The sequence below is a fragment of the Chlorocebus sabaeus genome, chromosome 10 (assembly GCF_047675955.1).
Source record: "Chlorocebus sabaeus isolate Y175 chromosome 10, mChlSab1.0.hap1, whole genome shotgun sequence".
Lineage (NCBI taxonomy): Eukaryota > Metazoa > Chordata > Mammalia > Primates > Cercopithecidae > Chlorocebus > Chlorocebus sabaeus.
In genome coordinates, this window is record NC_132913.1 from 98962206 (window position 1) to 98984953 (window position 22748).

The following is a 22748-nucleotide window of genomic DNA, read 5'->3' on the forward strand; positions in this document are numbered from 1 at the left end:
TTCAGCACTAGATTAAATGGACCTGATAGAAATCTACAGAATTCTCCACCAAAAACAATAGAATATACTTTCTTCTATTTTTAGAAAAATAAAATTATTTTTTATTTTTTAAATTTTTTGTGGGTACATAGGTGTATATACTTATGGGGTACAGAATATACATTCACCTCATTGCCACATGGTACATACCCTAAAATCAACCACATAATTGCACATAAATACTTCTCAGCAAATGCAAAAGAACTGAAACTGTAACAGTCACTCTCTCAGATCACAGTGCAACAAAAATGAAATTCAAGACTAAGAAAATATTGGCATTCTTCACAGAACTAGTGAAAACTATTTTAAAATTCATATGGAACCAAAAAAGAGCCTGAATAGCCAAAGCAATCCTAAACAAAAAGAACAAAGCTGGAGGCATCATGTTACTCAACTTCAAGCTATACTACAGGGCTATGTTATCCAACACAGCATGGTACTGGTACAAAACCAGACACACAGACCAATGGAATAGAAGAAAGAACCCAGAAATAAGGCTGCACACCTTCCACTATCTGATCTTTGACAAACCTGACAAAAAACAAGCAATGGGGAAAAGATTTCCTATTTAATAAATGGTGCTGTAATAACAACTGCCTAGCCATATGGAGAAGATTTAAACTGGACCCCTTCCTTACATCATATACAAAAATCAACTCCAGATAAATTAAAGATTGTAATGTAAAACCCAAAACTATAAAAAACATGGAAGACAACCTAGGCAATACCATTCAGGACATAGGCATGGGCAAAGATTTCATGATGAAGATACCAAAAGGAATTGCAACAAAAACAAAAATTGACAAGTGGGATTTAATTAAATCGAAGAGCTTCTTCACTGCAAAAGAAACTACCCACAAAGTGAAAAGACAACCTACAAAAAGGGAGAAAATCTTTGCAAACTATGCATTCGACAAAGATCTAATATCTAGCATCTATAAGAACTTAAACAAATAGACAAGAAAAAGAAAGAACTCCATTAAAAAGTGAGCAAAGGACATGAACAGACACTTTTCAAAAGAAGTTGTACATGCAACCAACAAGCGTACGAAAAAAAGCTCAACATCACTGATCATTAGAGAAATGCAAATCAAAACCACAAAGAGATACCATTTCACACCAATCAGAATGCTGGTGAGGTTGTGGAGAAAAAAGGAACATGTATACGTTGTTGTACGGTGGGAGCATAAATTAGTTCAACCACTGTGGAAAGCAGTCTAGCAATTCCTCAAGGAACTAAAAACAAAAGTACCATTCAACCCAGCAATCACCTTCCTGGGTACATACCCACAGGAATATAAATAATTCTATTATAAAGACACATGCACAGGTATGTTCATTGCAGCACTCTTCCCAATAGCAAAAACACAGAATCAACCTAAATACCCATCAATGGTAGACTGAATAAAGAAAACGTGGTACATATACACCTTGGAATACCATGCAGTCATAAAAAAGAAGAAGATCATATCCTTTGCAGGAACACGGATGGAGCTGGAGGCCATTATCCTTAGCAAACTAACAAGGAACAGAAAACCAAATACCACTTGTTAGCACTTATACAGGGGAGCTAAATGATGAGAAAGCATGGATACGTAGAGGGAAACATACACTGGGGCCTACTTTAGGGTGAAAGGTGGCTGAAATCAATACAAATTTATTCTCTTACAGCTCTGTAGGTTGAAAGTCCACCATCAGTTTCACCAGGCTATAAAATCAAGGTACAGGCAGGCCTGTATTTCTTCTGGAGATTCTAAGAGAGAGTCTGTGTCCTTATCCTTTTCAGCTTCTAGAGGTGCCTACATTCCTCAACACATGGTCCCTTCCTCCATCTTCAAGGTGCACCGCTCAGCTCTGATCTGTTCATATGTCTCCTGTCTCCTGCTCTGATCCTCCTGCCTTCCACTTACAAAGACCCCTGTGATTACAATGGGCCGATATAGATAATCCAGGAAAATCTCATTTCAAGATCCTTAATTTAATTACATCTGCAAAATTCCTTTTAACATGTAAAGCAACATTCACAGATTCTGGGGATAGAATGCATTAGCATCTTTGGGGGTGGGATATTATTCAACCTACCACAGGTAGATACCATTTATTATGTTCTTTTTGCAGATGAGAAAAAAAATATAGTAGTTATTAATACCACCATATACAATGAGAAACAAGAATTCAGAGGCTAAACAACACAAACTCACAAAACCTAAAAGGGGGCACCAACATATAAATACAGTGTTTCTAACCTTAAGTCTGGTTCCACTACACAATTCTGCTCGCAAAGTAGAAAAAAACAATAAAGGAAGGACTCCCTGCTTAAGGGTAAATTTTGTTATTTTCTTGGATTAAAAATAATTACTATATATTTATTGAATGGCTAACAGTAAGTAAGATCCAATTTTAGGTTCTGGTAATAAATAAGAATCAGATACAGTCAGTCTCAAGGTAATCCTTCATCTTTCCATATATTTAAACACCTATAATTCCTAAATGTATATATACAGTACTGACCGAATTTAATTACCTCATTAACATTCCCAGTTTCATGTTCTATAAACTTTTCCAATGTGCCAAGTCTGAAACTAAACTCTTGATTTTTTCCTACAAATGTTCATTCCCCCATCTTTCACCACCTCAGGAAATGATCTCACCATACTCCCCTCCCTCACCACCCACAGCTAATCAATAATTGAATACCTTAAATTTTGCCCCCCAAATATATCTTAATTCCATCTACTTCTCCTAATTGGCATTGCCTCCAGATTCCTAATTAGTATCTTCATTTTCATTCTTATATCGCCTCAATCTAACCTCCATACATAAACTAGCTTGATCTATTTAGAATATAAATGAGATTATGTCAATTGCATGTTAAAATACTTCAGTAACTACTTACAGCACTTATAATAAAATTCAAACTTTTCTTGCTATACTGGGTAACCATATAACATGCTCTGTTTAGGACTCTTCTGCGCCTGTCGTCCTGGTATAACTAGTAATACAGTCTCCTTTCATGCCTAAAATTATTCCATTTAGGTGATAAGTCTCTTGATCACCACATCTGTAGAGCCTTGTGTGATCTTTCTTTTGCCTAAATATTATTCTCATAGCTGAAGCCTTCTCCCTCAGGACTCAGTGTCTTCTCTTAAGTCTCCCCAGCAGTTGGCTTTCTTTAAAATCTGAACCACAGTATTCAATCCTATAGTTAATTCTTTCATTTGTTGAATGTCTGTTGAATCCATTAGGGTGCACAGAGAGAACCAGGCCCATATCTGCAGTGTTTACACCTACATACCTCAGTCAGCATTGTATCTGAAACATGATAAGAGCCCACCAGTACCTGTTGAAGATTAATGACTAAATAAGCTTACCATATAGGCAGAGAGACAGTAAATGTATAGTATGACATTTACACAATATAAATGTGTTCAAGATATCAACTACCAAAATTAATATGAAAAAGAAAATAATTACTTCTGCCTGCAGAGAAGGGTTGATTAGGAAAGACTCCATAAATGGAGGATGCCCAAACAGTGTTGATGGATGAATAAGATCATGCAGTGTGAACCAAGAAGCCAAGAGAAGACTTCTAAGCTTAGGGGATGGCATTTGCAAAGGCAAAAAGGTATAAAACTGTGATTATTCAGGAAACCCAAAGTAGTTTATCGTATTAGAGTGTACAATGTTGTATAAATGATATATTAATAACACAAACCTTAAGGGACAAAACCTAAATTGTAGAGACCACAGCAGAAAATACAGAGAGCGCTAACAAATTTGAAGCTTAGCGTTTTTGTTTTTGTTTTTTGAGACGGAGTTTCCCTCTTGTTGCCCAGACTGGAGTGCAATGGTGTGATCTCAGCTCACTGCAACCTCTACCTCCCAGGTTCAAGCAATTCTTCTGCCTCAGCCTTCTGAGTAGCTGGGATTACAGGCATGCACCACCACGCCCAGCTAATTTTGTATTTTCAGTAGAGACAGAGTTTCTCCATGTTGGTCAGGCTGGTCTCAAACTCCTGACCTCAGGTGATCCACCTGCCTTGGCCTCCCAAAGTGCTGGGATTCCAGGCACCCAGCCTGAATTGCACCCAGTCTGAAACTTAGCTTTATTTTCATTTATAGTCCTAGAATGATTTGATAAATTCTATTGCATATTTAACTCACCTTATAAATTACAGAAGTTCTTAGATAAATCCGTTTCTGAAGTGTTATATTGCAAACTTCATTGCCATAAAGAATCCTCACAGTTGCAGTTATTACAAAACAGTCACAAAATTATAATACATAGTCCATAAGGAAACTCTACTGAGAGTTATGGTGTATAGAACTAAGCTGAGCTTTTCTGTCAAATAAATTTTTTGGTTTAAATTTTAATAATTATGTCAAATTTCTTTTTTTTCTATAGCGTGCTTTTATTCATTATTAGATTATTAAAAAAACAGGCCAAAGCCACTGTTATGATTTTGACATTTATATTGTACAAATGTATAGATAAAAATATCTATGGAATCTGAAAAGACTTCGGGTCGTATTTTGATGTAACTAAAAGTTGACACAATTAATACTCATCATTGACCTATTTCTCTAGAAACAGAAAATTATCGAGAAAGATATATGGTATAGATAATCACAAATATTTGCTTTGAACATTTAGAATGTATACTAGAAGTTGTGCACTAGCAGACTGCATGACAAGAATGCTTTGTTTAGACTCCAAAGTGTTTCAAAAATTGACTTAAGATTTAAATTTGGGAAATCACAAAAAATCCAGAATTCTGGCCACTCTTAAAAAAATTAAAAGATCAGATAACTCTAGTAATATTCCCCAAATCACAGTCCCCTAGAAACTAGTAGATGCTCTCTGGTTAACCACAGACCCACCTCCCCCATCACCCCAGACCGCTGCCCTTATATATGTGACATGCCTAAGCCTTTGTATAAGACTAAAACTCTCAACCATTAACGACCACTTGAAAATCATCAAAAAGACTAAGAATATATTTTGCTCATTTGTAATATTGAGAATTAAACACACAGGCTATTTTTTAAAATCGTCTAAATATGAAAAAATTCAGACATTCAACCCTTTCTTTCTTGGATTTTATCAGTTAACTAGACTGTACCAAAACAAATAAGCCAAATAAATCCAGTATAACAATTCCTCCCCCTGACTAGCAAGCTCTTTGTTTCGGCATCTAGTCAATTCAATTAAAATTATACAACCCAATAATCTAAAAATATATATCAAGCATTTAATCTGTAGTTCACCTAAAAGTACCTGTTATGTATATTTCAATGTAGCAAATATACTTCATTTTATTTAAATGGGAAGACAACATATTTTCAATATGAAAACTGTTCTAGGTTAGGAAATATTAACCTGAAAATGTCATTCCCATAGAAATTGACAGGCACTTACCTTAGCTATCTGGACACACCAGTTAAGCAGCAGTTGCGATCCAATGTTATCCTTGTGCTCGTGGACATACTCCAACAGGCAACCATGGGGCATAAGTTGAGTAACCAGCTGGATGGTTGGGCTCAGACACACACCCAGCAACCGGACTAGGTGTGGATGATCCATACTTGCCATGATCAGAGCTTCCTGTAAGAAAAAAATGCAATACCATCATTTCTAGTCAAATCTTTTTAGATTTACAGTTACTTCCATTGTACTAATGGTACTGATGATTTTTTTAAAATGTACTCAGTGGAATCAATCAAAATGAAAAGATATTATTTCAGTTATTCTATCTTTAAAGTGATTTAATTCATTAAAATTAAATAAATAACAGTCTCTACATGCATTTACATGGAAGCTGTTATACAATAACTGCCTATAAAATTAATAGCAGTATTTTCTCCTTTGCAATATGAGCAATATGAGATTTTATTTATTGCCAAGTAAGTCAAAATGAATTCCAGCTTATATTATGGATTTTTAACCTTTGACCTTTGCTCTAAAGTAAAATAATCTATAAAAATGTAGTTAGTTGCAAGTAGAGTAAGGTGAGCTGAACTTTGAAGTCACCCATTATTGGTGTAGAGTTGGACAGCTTACAATGGTGTCAAGTATAAATCATAAATATGGAAATGTAGATAATTACAAGTAATATATCTATCGTCAATTTATATTAAATAATAAACATTTTAATAAAATATTTTGTTTCATAATTTTACCTTTCCTCAAATTTATTTCATTTTCAAAATTATAAGTGATGTCTTATTCATAGATTCATAAAATTTGAGAGCTGAGACTATAAAAATTTGACTACTCCAACTTTTATATTTCACAAAATGAGAAAACTGAGTTACAATTTTGCATCAGAATCATAAAGGCACCACTGCTTAATGGGGATAAAAGTGGACATATGACAGTTATTTAGTGCATCCCAGTTAGCTTCAAATAAAAGTTATTATAAGACTCTTTATTGTATTTTGAAATAGACATAACCATAAAATAAATGTTTATGTACTTTGTTATGGTTTGATTTGTGCTTTTATATTATAAAAGCCAATAAAATATAGTTCATCTCCTATGAAAACAATAGTAAATGTTTGCTTTTAAAAAGCTATGTAATATCACCTACATACTATTCTTGTCAATAATATTTAATTTGAATCTAATCATAAGGAAAAAATCAGACAAATCCATACTGTAGGACATTCTGCAAAGAAACTGGCTCGTACTTATTTAAAATGTCAGTATTAGGAGAAACGTAAAAGAAGGGTGTGATGTTCAAACTAACATTTATTACAGAAATAGGGCAATGCTGCATTTTTGGCTCTTGGGTTAAAAAATATATAAAACATTATTGGGACAATTGAGGAAACCTAAATAGGGACTATATATCATGAAATATTACATCAACGTTAAATATTTGAGAGTGACAATGGTATTGCAGCTATGTAAAATAGTATTCTTTGATTTTAGAAGATCCTGAAATCTTTATGGATGAACTATCTTGCGTCTGCAATTTACTTTCAAATACTCACACAGGGAAGGAGAGCGAGATATATAATATATGTATATATATCTATGTGTTTGATGTGTGTATACAAATATATACACACAAATACTTGCACATACACATGGAGGGTGTAATACATATATGGCAATTGATTATCAGTTGATTTTTCTACATGAAGGTACAGTATTCATTGTATTACTCCTGAACATTTTATATAACTTTGAAACATTTTAAAATAAAAAAATTAAGGACACAAATTATATTGAGTTTCTGTTTAAGATGGCATGGCAGATTGAATTCACAAATTACTTCCCTTTTCTCTCAATTTCACTATACTGACAAAAAAAGAATTAATTTTAAAAGACAGACACCAACAATCATAGAAAGGAGGCAATAAAGATGGAATAGTAAAAGTAGGAAGTGGCTTATCAATGTTAGCAACTTGGTAAACATAAGCAATCTGAAGCCTAATTTAATGGAGGGAAACTGAGAAGCAACCCAGTAATGTGTAACACCAAAGGCTGAGGAGTAGTAGTATTACAAACCTCCATAAATGGAGCAAAAGAACTGTTTTCAGCAGGATTGCTTCAGAGTACATTTGGGAAACACTTAGACTACAGATCTCCTTCTCCCCTTTGCCCTTAGGAAATCTTAAACCAAAAGAACTGGACTGTGGATATCAGGCAAAATGGAAAGAGCGGGAACTGAACAATGAGATCACTTGGACTCGGGAACGGGAACATCACACACCGGGGCCTATCATGGGGAGGGGGGAGGGGGGAGGGATTGCATTGGGAGTTATACCTGATGTAAATGGCGAGTTGATGGGTGCAGCACACCAACATGGCACAAGCATACATATGTAGCAAACCTGCACGTTGTGCACATGTACCCTACAACTTGAAGTTTAATAATAATAAATAAATTTAAAAAAAAAAAAAAATGGAAAGAGAAGTACTCTGGGGAAAACAGAAGTATTATGTAAATTTACATATGATAAAAATATGGACCATTCTTCCATTCCATCTCCCAAATAGAGCTGTGACTTCAAAATTCTCAAAGTTTTATTTAAACCTAGAATTTTACACCCAGCAGCATTTCAACCAAGTGAATGCGTACAACAGACATGTTCAGATGTGCCAAATCTTAACACATTTACCTTCCGTGCTTCCTTTCTTTGTAAATGTGCTCATAAAAAAGGGACAGGGTGTTAGAAGAGTACATAAAATCAAGGAAACAAACATCAAGCATAAATTATGGAAATACAAAAAATATAGTGAAAAATTTTCTAGAATAAAAGCTATACAACAAACGAAAATAGCAGCCGGCTAAGACTGGAACAGGTCAAGTAGCTCTGGGAAAGGTGATCCAAGAAGATGGAATTGATAGAATGCCTGATGAACTTAAAATACATTAAGAAAATATTTATTTTTCTAGTGGGAGTTGGAGGTCAAATTAGTGATAGACACACAGAAAACTAAGCTAAAGTAAAAAAAGAGGAAATTAACCTGAGATAAAACACAAAGATATGCACAAGAAAGACTCGGAAAGGTGAGGAGCTGTGAGGGGAGTGGATGATGAGAGATTGCTCAATAGGTACAATGTATATTATTTGAGTGATGGCTACACTGAAAGTATTGACTTCCCCATTATGCAATCTATGTATGTAACAAAATTATACTTGTACTCATAGATTAATGCAAATAAATAAAAAGAAAATCAGACTATACAGCACAACTGGGAATAGTTACATAATCATAATAGTGTAAACATGAAATACTGATATAATCAGAAATCATGTAACTGTGGGAAAATGGGGGGACCGAGGATGCCCTTCTGAAAAGTGGTGATGGGAGTGGAGTGAAAGGTATATAACCATTGCTGGTTGCAAAAAGTTAGCATAAGATATGTAGACTAAAAAGAAAAAAATTAAGACTTCGCAATATAAGCATATTAGTTAAATATACGTAGTTAGGTAACAGAAGAAATTTCCAAAAAATGAAAGTGATTGATTTGGGCAGTGGAAAATGGGGGCAGGGAAGGGACAGCAGGGTAGCTAGCAGGCTACCTTTCATCATTAGTCTTGTCAAAGTATTTTACTTTTTTATGATTACCTTAAAGCTACTTGTGAGGACATTATCCCCTTTAACCGTCCCTACTATTTTACTGCTGCTGAGTTACAGAGTGCCTTCCAAGAGTTATTCACAAATATGCAGTGTTTGATGAGGTATGTGGGTTTCCCAGATCCAGCCAAGGGTTTATTGTGAGGTCTAACATTTTATTTTTTCAGTAAGGAAGAGAGGGGCAGCATGAGAACATGCCTGGAGAAAGAAGTGATAGAAGACCAAACAAAAGAAGTAAGCTGGTAAAATGCTGCCACTCTCCCTCAAAGGACTTTTCGTTTCTGAGATTTGGTGGTAAAAGCTGAAATCATTGTTTTTCAGATGGCTTCCAAGTAAAAAAGATACTTTAATTCCCTCTTCCCTAGCTGCCCCAGGGAACAAGAGTCACAGAACAGAGATGAGTTTCTATGCTTTCTTGCTGAGCCCATGAGGACTGCAACATGGTGAGGACAGGAAGTTCCGGGAGCACTGTGAGGCATCACACCTAGAAAGGACTTCAGCATACTCGCGTGGTAGCAGTCAGCAGTAACAGGAGTGGGACCTCTCCAATGGCTCAGAGAGAAGAGACTCAACAGAGGGACCAGAACTAGTAGGAAAGATCACTATAAAAACCACAGACCTTACATGGTACCAGTCAGCAGTAACAGGAGTGGGACCTCTCCAATAGCTCAGAGAGAAGAGAATTCATCATGGGGATCAGAACTGGTGAGAAAGATCACTGTAGATACCACAGGGAGACTGCAGCTGGAAGGCCAGATTATAGGTAAATAGGAGACACCCGACAAGTTTCCAAAACATTTGTGGAGACTGCTTTGGGGCGTGGGGTTTTGCATAATTAGCTGAGCCAGAAATCTGTGTTATTACTATTCATGTGGCCTCCTCTGGATTCACAAGGTGAAAACATTCGGTTTCACTTCTTGTGTATCTCAGTAAACATTTGAAATAAAACAAAGCAATGTAGTTATAAAGAGAGTATGGATGAAAATATTAGCCAACTTAAATGACCTATTATTACCTATTATTTAATCTGGTATTAACTGTATTCACAGTGTAAACCAGAGGGTTCTTTCATTGAATTATAACATGCACATGTAAAAATATATACACACCAACAAATCAGCAAAGCATCTAATTAGATTAAATCACTAATTTAATTATGTTTTAAGTTAGATACTTAATTAGATATTAAATATTAGATATCAAATTAAATTAAATTTACACTTATGTTATTTCTTGTTTGGTGGCTCTGGATTTTTTGTGTATATGAAAGTCACCTGTTCACAGTTACAAGTGTGGCTCCACTCCCAGATACTCAGGTTTAGAAGATCTTAGGCACCTCCATTTGTAGCAAGCTCCCTTGTTAAAGGAACTTAGGAAATAGAAAATGTTGAGAACCTCTAGCACATCTCGATGTCTCCATCGAATGTGTGTTTCTGTAATCCACTGCAAAAGCGATAACAGGTAGTAATTATTTGATCCTTATTATAATCCCATGAAGCAGCTCAAACTCAAAAGTAATTCTCAGCTGCAAAATGAGGAAACTGAAACTCAGTGAGATAACCGGCCCAGGTCATGAGACTTGTTAGTAGCAGGATCAGTAAAGACTCAGGATTTTCATTCTGACTGTAGTGTTATGACAGTAAAAATATCATACTTTTTACTTCATTTTCATCAGCACATTACAGTGTCGACCTTTATCTTTTTAGCAAGACAGCCCCAAACTCCTCACATTAGCCCTACCTGCATGAATTGGGTCAAATTATCCTTTGCTGGCCAGGCGCGGTGGCTCACACCTGTAATCCCAGCACTTTGGGAGGCTGAGCCGGGTGGACCTCGAGGTCAGGAGTTTGAGACCAGCCTGATCAACATGGTGAAACCCCATCTGTACTAAAAATACAAAAATTGGCCAGGTGTGGTGGCACATGCCTGTAATCCCAGCTACTCAGGAGGCTGAGGCAGGAGAATTGCTTGAATCCAGGAGGTGGAGGTTACAGTGAGTGGAGATTGCACCACGGCACTCCAGCCTGGGCGACAGAGTGAGACTCTGTCTCAAAAAAAAAAAAAAAAAAAAAAAAAAATTATCCTTTGCTTCCTGAGGACCAACTAAAATCAAATAATACATTTGTGCTTACAGGTAAACATCACTTTACAATATGTTTTCAGAACAAGCCAAATAAAACATTTCTTTCTGATTTACTGAGGGTAGTATTTGATAAATGTTATTTATTAAGGTAAAGAGAATGGCACAATGTAAGGTAGAAGAAAGATTTTAGGGTTACTTTTGCATTTGAAAAGTTTACATTAAGGGGTGTAAAAAAGTCACACGGAAGTTCTGTTTTTAAAAATCTATTAGTAAGTCCTGGCAAAAAGGCTGGGAAATTTTCTATTAAGAAAAATTGCTCATCACACTACAAAGAGTATTTGAATCCAAATTGCAGAGTATTTGCATAATAGTTCTCTTTTTTTGAAGAAAGAAACATGAACAAGACACTAATTGTAGGTTGCATTTTTTTTTTTTTTTCATAAAGGAAATAGCAGATGGCTGGTTGGGAAGATAGGAGAGTAGATAAAGAAAAGGGAATATGAATTTATTTAGAGTGATGAGTGGGATAAAAAGGGGGAAAAAATCCCAATATTTTAATCATAGAGTGTCTGGTTTCAATAAATTACTCTGTGTTAAACTTAATGTCCTCTGTTACCTATTTGTGTATGTGACCTATGGAAGCAACTTTGGAATCTTCGCTGCTGTCACTAGAAAATGTCGCTGAAGACCATAGGAATAAATACAACCTGACAAGGACATTATCTATTTTTCCAGAAAAAAATTATTCTGTCTTTATTTTCCTTTTTTGCTTTACAATTTTTTTTTGTCTTGTAGGTAAATTTAAGAGTTTTCTCATTGAACAGAAGGGAATAACGTAACAGGTGCTATAGTAAAAATTCTAAAACAAAAATATTTTTCTTTATAATGAAGTCTGGTGTAAATAAGGACTTTGGGGAAAAAACCATCAAGGGACTACCAAGGTATAGATTAAAAAAAAAGCTCTGAAGCATGTATGTCAAGTCTCTAGCCACATATTATCTATATCTCTATTTCAGCCTTAAAGGGAAGACATTTTTGTACAATAATAAGTGAGCAATAATAAGTGTACAATAGTGAGCTATTTTTTCACATTCAGCTATCATTTTGCACAACCACCAGATATTTATATCTTTCCACTGTAGTTTCTCATATTATTTAGTGGTTTCACAAAGACAAAGGGAAGAAAAAACCATATTGCCAGTGAAAACTTATAGGCTATTCTGTTTTTAAAAATGTTAACTTCAGCCGAACTCTATTTCATTATATCTATGGACCATTAATGCAATACCCTCCAGCTGAAAACCAGGAAAATCTCATTGCATCAGAGATAGGGAAGATAAAAAGAGAGACAGAGGAAAAGAAAAGACAGACAATTAATGTAAACATATAACACTACGCTTCATGCAAGCATCAGCAGATCTGTGAGTGCTTGAAAGAAATGCTGCCCCTAAAGACAGTGAGAGTGCTAGTCATGAAGAACGCAAAGAAGATAAAGACAGCCACAATGATGAAAAATGAAATAAAATCACTGGTCCATAATAATTTTTTTACTAACTTGCTTTGCTGCAGATGGTACGAAGATTATAAAATAAATGAAATCAGCATCTGTTCCTTCATGTCTAGAATAAATTATAATTTATTTGGGTAAATAGGTGAGCAGTAATTAGAGAGGCTGAATTAATATGCCATTAGTTTAAGTTTGTCCACATCACTCAGTAGCCTTACCACTCCCTTCCAATCCTTGGTATCACTTTTGTGGACTTCAATAATCAGATGAGGACTCTTCTAAACTTTGAAGTCAGTACTTTCCATCTCCATTCTACATCATTCACCTACTGAGTGGCCATATGTTAGATTTAGTAACTAACATTGCTGCACAATGAAGACCCTTTGAAGAAGTCTACATTGTGAAAGAATTCTACTTTCTGTTTTCCCTCTTTTTTCTTTCACTCCTGATTACACTGAATTTCTATCCTTATTATATTTCTCTATCTCTTTAGTTTTATATTTCTTCACTTAAAAATATCTATTGAGAATTTGCTATGTGCCTGGCACTGTGATTAAAGTTGTGTCTACAAAATAATCTCCAGTCTTAGGGAGCTTTCATTGTACTTGGAGAGGTAACAAGTAACTAGGAAAGCCAAATAAACATAAAACAGATGCATAAATATTTTTAAATTATATGAAGAGGTATCACAGAAATAAACAGTGTTGTGGTGGATAATGAAATGGTGGTCACAGAGTTACTTTAGATAAGGAGAGCCAGGAAATGTGTCCTAAGATCAGATTTATGAGACAAAGTCATATATATAAATAACTGGAAAGAGCATTCAAGGAAAAGCATAACCTAAGAGTCTGGCATATTTTGGAAGCTCTGAGAAGGCTCATGTACTTGGAATTTAGCAAGGGCTATAATGGCATGAGATGAGATTGAAAAGGTGGGTAGGGACCAGGTCATATAAGGCCTTGCAGTCATAAAGGATTTAAATCTTAAATCCTTAAGAAGATTCGATTTATTCATAAATCTTTTAATGCCTGGTTTCTGTTATACTTCATTGACCTCTATCATAGACTGATCTCCAATATTAACTATTACAATAAAGGACTTGCCAATATCATACAATTTTCTCCCCCTTGATGTCTCCATTTTGCTGCTCTTTGGCTGAAGGTAATTCTCCCCATCGCCATTCTCAATCTTTCAAATGTTGTTAGAGAAAGGCACAGATTCATGAGATTTCACCTAAATCTCCTGATTTGATCCTCCAAAAATTGTTCTCTCTTTTAGTTTTCTAAAATGTATTATTTATTTATTTATTTATTTATTTATTTATGTGTTTGGTTTTTTTAAAATTTTTTTATTTTTGAGACAGAGTCTCACTTTATCACCCAGGCTGGAGCGCAGTGGTACGATCTTAGCTCACTGCAAGTTCTGCCTCTCAGGTTCAAGCATTCTCCTGCCTCAGCCTCCCAAGTAGCTGGGACGACAGGTGCCTGCCACCACACTTGTCTAATTTTTGCTTTTTTTTTTTTTTTTTTTTTTTTCAGTAGAGACAAGGTTTTACCATGTTGGCCAGGTTGGTCTCAAACTCCTGACCTCAAGTGATCCACCCACCTTGGCCTCCCAAAGTGCTGGGATTACAGGCATAAGCCACCACGTCAGGCCTCTTAGTTTTTAATTTCTTATTGAAGCTTTATTATACTTACTATGGCTTCTATCTCTGGGCAGGGGAAAAAAAAAACAAAAACTTTCTACCTTTCTTAATATCTACTCTGTGAATTGTACTTTTGACACCATTTTATTCTGTTTCACTGAATCGTTTTTATCACCATTTATCTCTAGTACAACTTCACCTTCACTGTGCTTACCACCTTCACTGTAACTACAAGGACATATATGTGTGCAATATTCCAAAAATAAAAGTTCCTTCAACTTTGCCGTATCTCTATATTAGGGATACTTGCCAGTCCTCCTTTAGCTATTCCCTCATTTTATCTTCCTTTGTGCCTTTGAGATCTGGCTTTTCTGCCACTTTTCTAAATTCCTACCCCTCAAATTACCCTGGAAAATGTCATCAAATAGCTCCTTTTCACCAAAGTCAGCATGTTGCTTCTCTTACTACATTTCCCCAGACTGCATTGTTTCAGCTCACTGATCATCCTTCTTCAAAATCTGTCTTTGGCTGATGTTAGTACTTTATCCTACCTATCCTGATTTTTCACTCTCTGAGTACTCTTCTTTTTTTTTTTTTTTTTTGAGACAGAGTCTTGCTCTGTCGCCAGGCTGGAGTGCAGTGGCACAATCTTGGCTCACTGCAACCTCCGCCTCCCGTGTTCAAGCGATGCTCCTGCCTCAGACTCTCGAGCAGCCGGGATTACACCTCTTGTCCCTTCAATGGAGAAAAACAACCAGGCTTTGGCTGTACCTCACTTTGCTTTAGTCTACAGTCCCTTACCTCTGTATAGATTTGTTCTCCAACCTCCTAGAGATGAAAATATTTTCCAACTTTAAGAAATATGACAGAGTTGTCAAAAGCTTATGGAATTGATTGCAAAGTTTTCGTGGTTTGTCATGATTTGATTTAGTTTGAAGCAATGTAAACAGCAGGGCATTTTTGTTCTCTCAAGATAAAAAATAAAATCCATTATCTTCATGTCCAAAATATCAGTGCCCTTCCAAACATGAGAATTATGCTATGCCCATATTACAAGTTTTCTCCTCCACTCCTGTAATTTCAATTGTCATTTCTGAGTAGAAACTAATAAGCTTATCTATAATATAACTATACAAAACCATATTATAACATCTATCCTATTTTATTAGAATCACCGGTGAAATGTCTGGAATCTCTATTTTTTTCTCTGAAAGCAGTAATGTGAGTCAGTCATATTCATTGATTTATCACCAAATCCTTGTTGAATATATGGCTTATAAGAAGAATGCAATGCCATTTTATGAATAAATGAACAAAATCTGTATTATATCCTCCCCTTCCCCATTTACTCCATTCCAGGAATCAACCCACATTTCAAATGCTTTCTCATCTTCTTAAAATAGATATTACTGGATTTGTAAGATAAAAGAAAACACAGTAAATAATTCTCCCATTTGAGTTTGTCTGCTTTATTTTTTTTTTTATTTCAGAAACATTTCCTAATTCAGTTTTTAAAATCTTGGATTTATATTTGGTATTTACATTTCTATTTTTTCCATTCCACTTTGTATGTAATAATTTGCCAAGTCCTATCAATTGCTTATCCCAGTGTAGCTCAAATCTACATCTTTCTGTGTCTTTTCATTCTGACTCCTACTTAAGTTCAGGTTCACATCACTACTGTAAAAAGACTGCTGATTTTTTTTTCTTTATTAACATAGTCTGTTTATGCTACAAACATACAAAATATCAGTGGCACTTTTTGATTGTCAACACAGTCTTAACACTGTATGTACTCAATAAACACATGATATAAATTTTATATCATGAAAATTGCAATAAATTTTAAAATAAAGAAGTTTAGACTATATTTCCAGCTATGACACTAACAATCTGTGACATTGGCCTGTATATTTTCCTTTGTCCCTCCAGCTCCATTCTCCACCATTTTCTGCCAATACTCACCCTGCCATGTGCTCAGTGAGACTGACCCAAATGGATGATGACAACAGGCTACGATGTTCCCTGGCTTTCATTTGGGTCAGCCAGTGCAAAGCAGTAGTACAATACTGAATGAAGAAGAGAGTGAGTTTGGTATTTATCCCACACCCTCACTTTCCTGTAACCCTTTAGTGAGGGTCACGGCTGCTGTCAATTCAAGTTAACCTTCCCCTGGCTTCTTCAAGCCTAGCGGTGCTGTTACTCATCTTGAAGTACTTCAACAAACCCTATTGCTGTTACTTAATCCTGCTCTTACTTTTATAGAGACCCTTTTGCTAAACTCTCTTCAATTCCTTCAACTTAGTATGCCATGTGTTTCCTACTGGGATCCTTCTAATGCAGTCATCTTGAACAAGGCATTTGACAACAGTTACCTGTAAAATCACAGATATGGTCGTTGATGGAGAATACATGGCTTACATGCTACCAGCACTCCCCTCCTCCTATCCATGAAAGATACTGCTAAACAATCATTGTGTGGTAGGCTGATGATGGCTCTCAAAATATTCCCACATCTTAATCCCAAGTCATATTCATCCCTGAGGTGAATACTACCTTATTTGGGAAAAGTTCTGGGCAGATATGATTAAATTAAGGATTCTGAGTGTAGGAGATCTTCCTTGATTATTCAGGTAAGTTCTAAATGCCACCACAAGTATCCTTATAAAAGAGAGGCAGAAGGAGATTAGACACAGGCACGAAGAGGAAAAGGCAATGTGAAGAAGGAGACAGAAATTATAGAGTGATGCCCTCACAAGCCAAGGAACATCTGTAACCACCAGAAGCTGGAGGAGGCAAGGAATATAGTTTTCACTAGAACTTCTGAAGGGAGTGCAGCCCTACCAACATCTTGATTTCAAATGTCTAGCCTCCAAAACTGTGATATAATATATTTCTGTTATTGTAAGTGACCACGTTTCAGTTAAATTGTTTCAGAAGTGCCAGGTGCAGTGGCTCACGCCTGTAATCCCAGCACTTTGGGAGGCCGAGGTGGGCGGATCACAAGGTCAGGAGATTGAGACCATCCTGGTTATCACGGTGAAACTCCGTCTCTACTAAAAAAATACAAAAAATTAGCTGGGCATGGTGGCGGGCGCCTGTAGTCGCAGCTACTCGGGAGGCCTCTGAGGCAGGAGAATGGTGTGAACCCAGGAGGCGGAGCTTACAGTGAGCCGAGATCATGCCACTGCACTCCAGCCTGGGAGACAGAGCGAGACTCCGTCTCAAAAACAAATAAATAAATAAAATTGTTTCAGAAGCTACAGGAAGCAATTGCATTACTGTATTCTTTCCTGCCAGTGCTGGATGAGGACTCATAACACTCAGTACTTGAGACAGTGCGTTAAGCAACAAAAACTGATTTATTGGGAGGTGAAGCTGAGCTTAAATACTGTTGCCTTGATTTTTTCACATATTTTAAAAACTGATGTTGCTATCAAATCTTTAGTCTGGATATGCTATATTAGTCTAATCTAAATGATGCAGATACTTTTAATTCATTTAGTAAGTAACATACATATGTCATTGCCAAACGATACAGTACAAGCAAACAGCTTATCAGAGTGCCTAGTAGACACTTAAAATGTTAGCTATTATTATTTTTATTACACCAATTATATAAAAAAGGAATAAAATCGTTAAGCAATAAGGCATGGCTGAATCTGGAAAAAAAGCTGCAGCTGCAGGGTGAGTGGTCACTTTGATTTTTTAAAGTCTGGTGGGGACATTAAGCATGCAAGACAGGAAAACTGACAGAAAACAGTTTTGCTGTCAGCACTTTATCAGCTATTCTTTTCCTAGTTAACTCCAGAGAGAGCAAACAGTATCTCTTTCCATCTCAACATATAACCATGAAGAGTTAAAAGATGGCTAAAGTACATTTTGGGGTTATAAGAGAACTTCAAGGACTACATAAATTTGTTATTTAACAAAAAGTAATCACAATAACACAAAAAATAATCAATAACTATATGGAACAAGTAGATAATAGACATTGGGATACTAATGTATTCTTGTAGTTTAGGCATAGACAGTTTACAGTTTACTTATTAATCTTACCAATGTTACATGAAGAGAAACACAAGAGTGTCTGCAAATAACATTTCAGAATTGATATGAAAAATTCTTAGCAAGCTCCAACATGGAGCTTCTCATGAAGAGGGCACTGTAATGTTTTATAAAGAAGGAAAACATAGACATACTAGAATTAGAATCAATCATTCTAGGCTGTAGATACTACCACTAAGGAGAAAGACATAATTATTAACATTCATTTTTCTTTCTCCATATGAAAATGATTTTCTAAAGAGATTATTAAACCTGTCACTTGGTTCACTTGTAGCTTTATTTCGTTCACCTGTAGTTTTCTAATTCTTAGTAACCATACTATGGTCCCTTTGAAGTCACATATTAAAGAATTCTATCAGAGCATAATAATGACTGCTATTTCTTGTTGAATTGTGTCAGCACAATGCTATTGATTTACACCTGAACTCACTGAGTTCTCAGGACAATCTTGTCCAGTATAAAATATATTATGTTAATTTACTGATAGCAAGACACATTTAAAAGGGATAAACAACTTGCCATGATTCTAAAGTTCTTAAGTAGAAAAGTTGAGATTTGAATCCAGTTCTCATTGCATCCATAGCCAAGTCTCTTTCTGCCATGTTTTCTCTGCAGGAACTATTAATGTCAGTTAGGTAACTAGGTAGACCTAGTAGATTTTGTGGTGATTATCCTCGTGTCCATAGGCATGATCAATGTAAGATTAACTAGTTAATGAAATATGTATGAAGTGACATTCTAACAGGTATTAACTAATCTTTTTTGGTATAATCAAATGAGCCCAACTTATCCTCAACCACTTAATCCTCCAAAAATAAAATAGTAAATAGTCTTTTCAGGAGGAATTAAGACTACTCATGTCTTTATTCTCAGTTGTGAACAGGAGAATTTGAATCTAAAAGTGCTGAATCAACATTTTTGAAACTTAAATTTGACTTCAAATAGAACAGACTTTAGTAAATTTGTTAATAAATTATATAATCACTTAGAGTTTTATTGTTTATTATTTTGCATAAGTTGGGAAATTAGTATGCATTTGTTTCTCCAGATACTGCATCTTCTTTAAAGGGAGACATCTACTCTGCTTTTAATCTGTAAGAATAATCTCAGTTAATTAATGACATTTATATTAAAGGCATTTAATAACAAGCAACTCAACAAAATTAGAAAAACCCTCCCTTTATACTTGATAAACTATATCAAACATACCTCTGTTAAAGGAGCAGACAGGATTGTGTCATTCTGATTCTTCCAAGATAAAACAGTGAGTGACTTTAATTAAGTTTTCCATTTTTCTCTTACTAGCTTCATGCTTATTTAGAATAATATACATGTAGAAATCTTTTGTCTATCATTCACATATTTTTATCTCCTCTACTTTTATAATGAACTTAATTATTACCATCATATATATTAAATTTGAAACCATGATTAATATGCAAGTTTTTATATTAAATATTCATGTTAGTGTTATTTTAATATTCTACATTGATCCTGATGTCAAGTCCATCCAGTGGGAGGTAATCACAATGAGTACAAACCTACATTAATGTTATTTATTATTTTATATTTTTAATATAGTAGCAGTAAATAATACTACTACCCACTCAGGCAAAAGGGGTTATAAGAAACCCTGGAAGAAAATATATGGTGTCACAAAAGACCCCAACTGCTAGTGCCTTTATTTCAGGGGGCTGAGTCAAAGGAATATGTGGCTTTTTGTTGAGATGCACACTGTAAGGGGGTAAACAAGTGGCACTGGGAAAAGGAGTACCTCATAAAGAATCTCTGCAAGAGTGCATCCAATTCTGATCTGGTACTTGAAAATAGCCACCAAACATTAACTAATACTTTAGAAATGGCACGGTATCTTGGGTTTCCGTAATACCTGCCCTAGGAAAGGGCAATTAATGGCCATTATATTTACCATCAGCAACTTCAAACAGTAGTGCAGGGTGCTATAACAGTTCTTTTGTTGTATGTTACCTTATTAATAACTGTATTGACTTTGGGAGTGTTTGCAGGAAATGACTAGCCATCTTTCATTCATTAATTTATTAACTCATTCCCGATATTGATTGAGGGCTTCTGTCTACATTCTACAAGGGTACAATTACTAAAAAGACATATATTCTACTCTTAAATAGCCAGTATCCTGGGATAAGTCTTTAAAATTTAGTATAAAAATTATAAACATTAGTAATCATAAAAATTATAAATTTATGATATAAATTTCCTATAACTCTTTGAAGAGAGAAATTACCTTCTAACTTAAGAAACTGAATGCAAGCAAACAAATAATTGTGTTCAGAAGAAAAATATGAATATGGATATTTATGTGTGGGAAGAATGTTAAAAGCAAAAAGATAAATAACATTGGTAGGGTTGTATAATGAGGAGAAAGGGGTGCGGATGCTACAAATTCCTTCCAGAGTCTTCCTTCTGTTTTACTAGTTGTGTGATAGGAAGCAAGTTATTCACTCTGTCAAAACCTCAATCTGAGGTTACTCAGATGTATAATGAGGACTATCATGCCCATCTTGTGAAATGAACAATTTCAGTAATATATGTGAAAGAGTCTAGCACAGTGTTGGTATATAATGGTTGTCCAATATAATTTGTTTCCTTTGCTTCTAAAATTAAGAAAATGGAAAAGTGTGGTATGCATGGGGAATACAAACAGATCAGCTTCAGTGAAGCATATGGTACACAACAGAACACAGTAAGAAACAAGATGAAAAAGGCAGGTTGGTACTAGGGCTTGGAGGAGTTTGAATGGAAGGCTGACATTTGGATTTTATTGTAAGCAAAATGGGGATTTCCTATTTCTGCTCTTGTTTTTACCCTCCCATAAATAACAAAGAATCAAGTACCTTGTCTTGCGATGGATAAAAGTCTGATCTACATTCTTCCCTAACTCATTTTATGAGGACAGTATCATCCTGATACCAAAACCTGGCAGAGATACAATACAAAAAAGAAAACTTCAGGCCAATATCCCTGATGAACATAGATGCAAAAATTCTCAATAAAATCCTGGCAAACTGAATCCAGCAGCAAATTGAAAAGCTTACCCACCATGATCAAATTGACTTCATCCTTGGGATTCAAGGCTTGTTCAACACACACAAATCAATAAATATAATTCATCACATAAACAGATCTAAAGACAAAAACTACATGATTATCTCAATAGATGAAGCAAAGGCTTTCAATAAAATTTGACATCCCTTCATGTTAAAAGCTCTCAATAAACTAGGTACTAAAAGAACATACCTCAAAATAATAAGAGCCATTTATGAGAAACTCACAGTACATATCATACCAAATGGGCAATATCGGGAAGCATTATCCTTGAAAACTGGCAAAGACAAGGATGCCCTCTCTCATCACTCCTATTAAACATAGTATTGGAAATTCTGGCCAGGGCAATCAGGCAAGAGAAAGAAATACGGGGTATTCAATTAGGAAGCGAGGAACTCAAACTCTCTTTGTTTGTAGATGATATGATCCTGTATCAAGAAAACCCCATCCACAGCCCAAAAGCTTCTTAAGCTGATAAGCAACTTAGTAAAGTCTCAGAATGTGAAATTAGTGTGCAAAAGTCACAAGCACTCCTATACACCAACAGGCAAGCAGAGAGCCAAATTATGAATGAACTCCCATTCACAATTGCTACAAATAGAATAAAATACGTAGGAATACAGCTAACAAGGGAAGTGAAGGACCTCTTCCAGGAGAACTACAAACCACTGCTCAAGGAAATCAGAGAGGACACAAACAAGTGGAAAAATACTCCATGCTCCTGAATAGGAAGAATTATTATTGTGAAAATGGTCATACTACCCAATGTAATTGATAGATTCAATGCTATTCCCATTAAACTACCATTGACATTATTCACAGAAATACAAGAAACTATTTTTTAAAGTATATGGAACCAAAAAAGAGTCCACATAGCCAAGACAATCTTAAGCAAAAAGAAAAAAGCTCGAAGTACCATGGTACTGGACTTCAAACTATATTACAAGGCTACAGTAACCAAAACAGCATAGTGCTGGTACAAAAACAGACACATAGACCAATAGAACAGAATAGAGAACAGAGAAATAAGACTGCACGTCTACAATCATCTGATTTTTGAAAGACCTGACAACAACAAGCAATGGGGAAAGGATTCCCTATTTAATAAATAGTGCTGGGAGTACTGCAGAAAATTGAAACTGATTAAAGATTGAAATGTAAAACCCAAAACTATAAAAACCCTAGAAGAAAACCTAGGCAATACCATTCAGGACATAGGCATAGGTAA

General features: G+C 35.4%; 1 protein-coding gene across 4 annotated transcripts in view; it reads right to left on the reverse strand.

Annotated features, from left to right (window-relative positions):
* Positions 1 to 22748, reverse strand: part of ERBB4 (erb-b2 receptor tyrosine kinase 4) — a 1160906-nt gene that overhangs the window by 170072 nt on the left and 968086 nt on the right. For all 4 annotated transcript variants that reach the window (XM_007966140.3, XM_007966143.3, XM_007966144.3 and 1 more), the window contains exon 20: positions 5459 to 5644. In XM_007966140.3, the coding sequence (XP_007964331.2) occupies positions 5459 to 5644 (186 nt within the window). The remainder of the gene's footprint in view (positions 1 to 5458; positions 5645 to 22748) is intronic.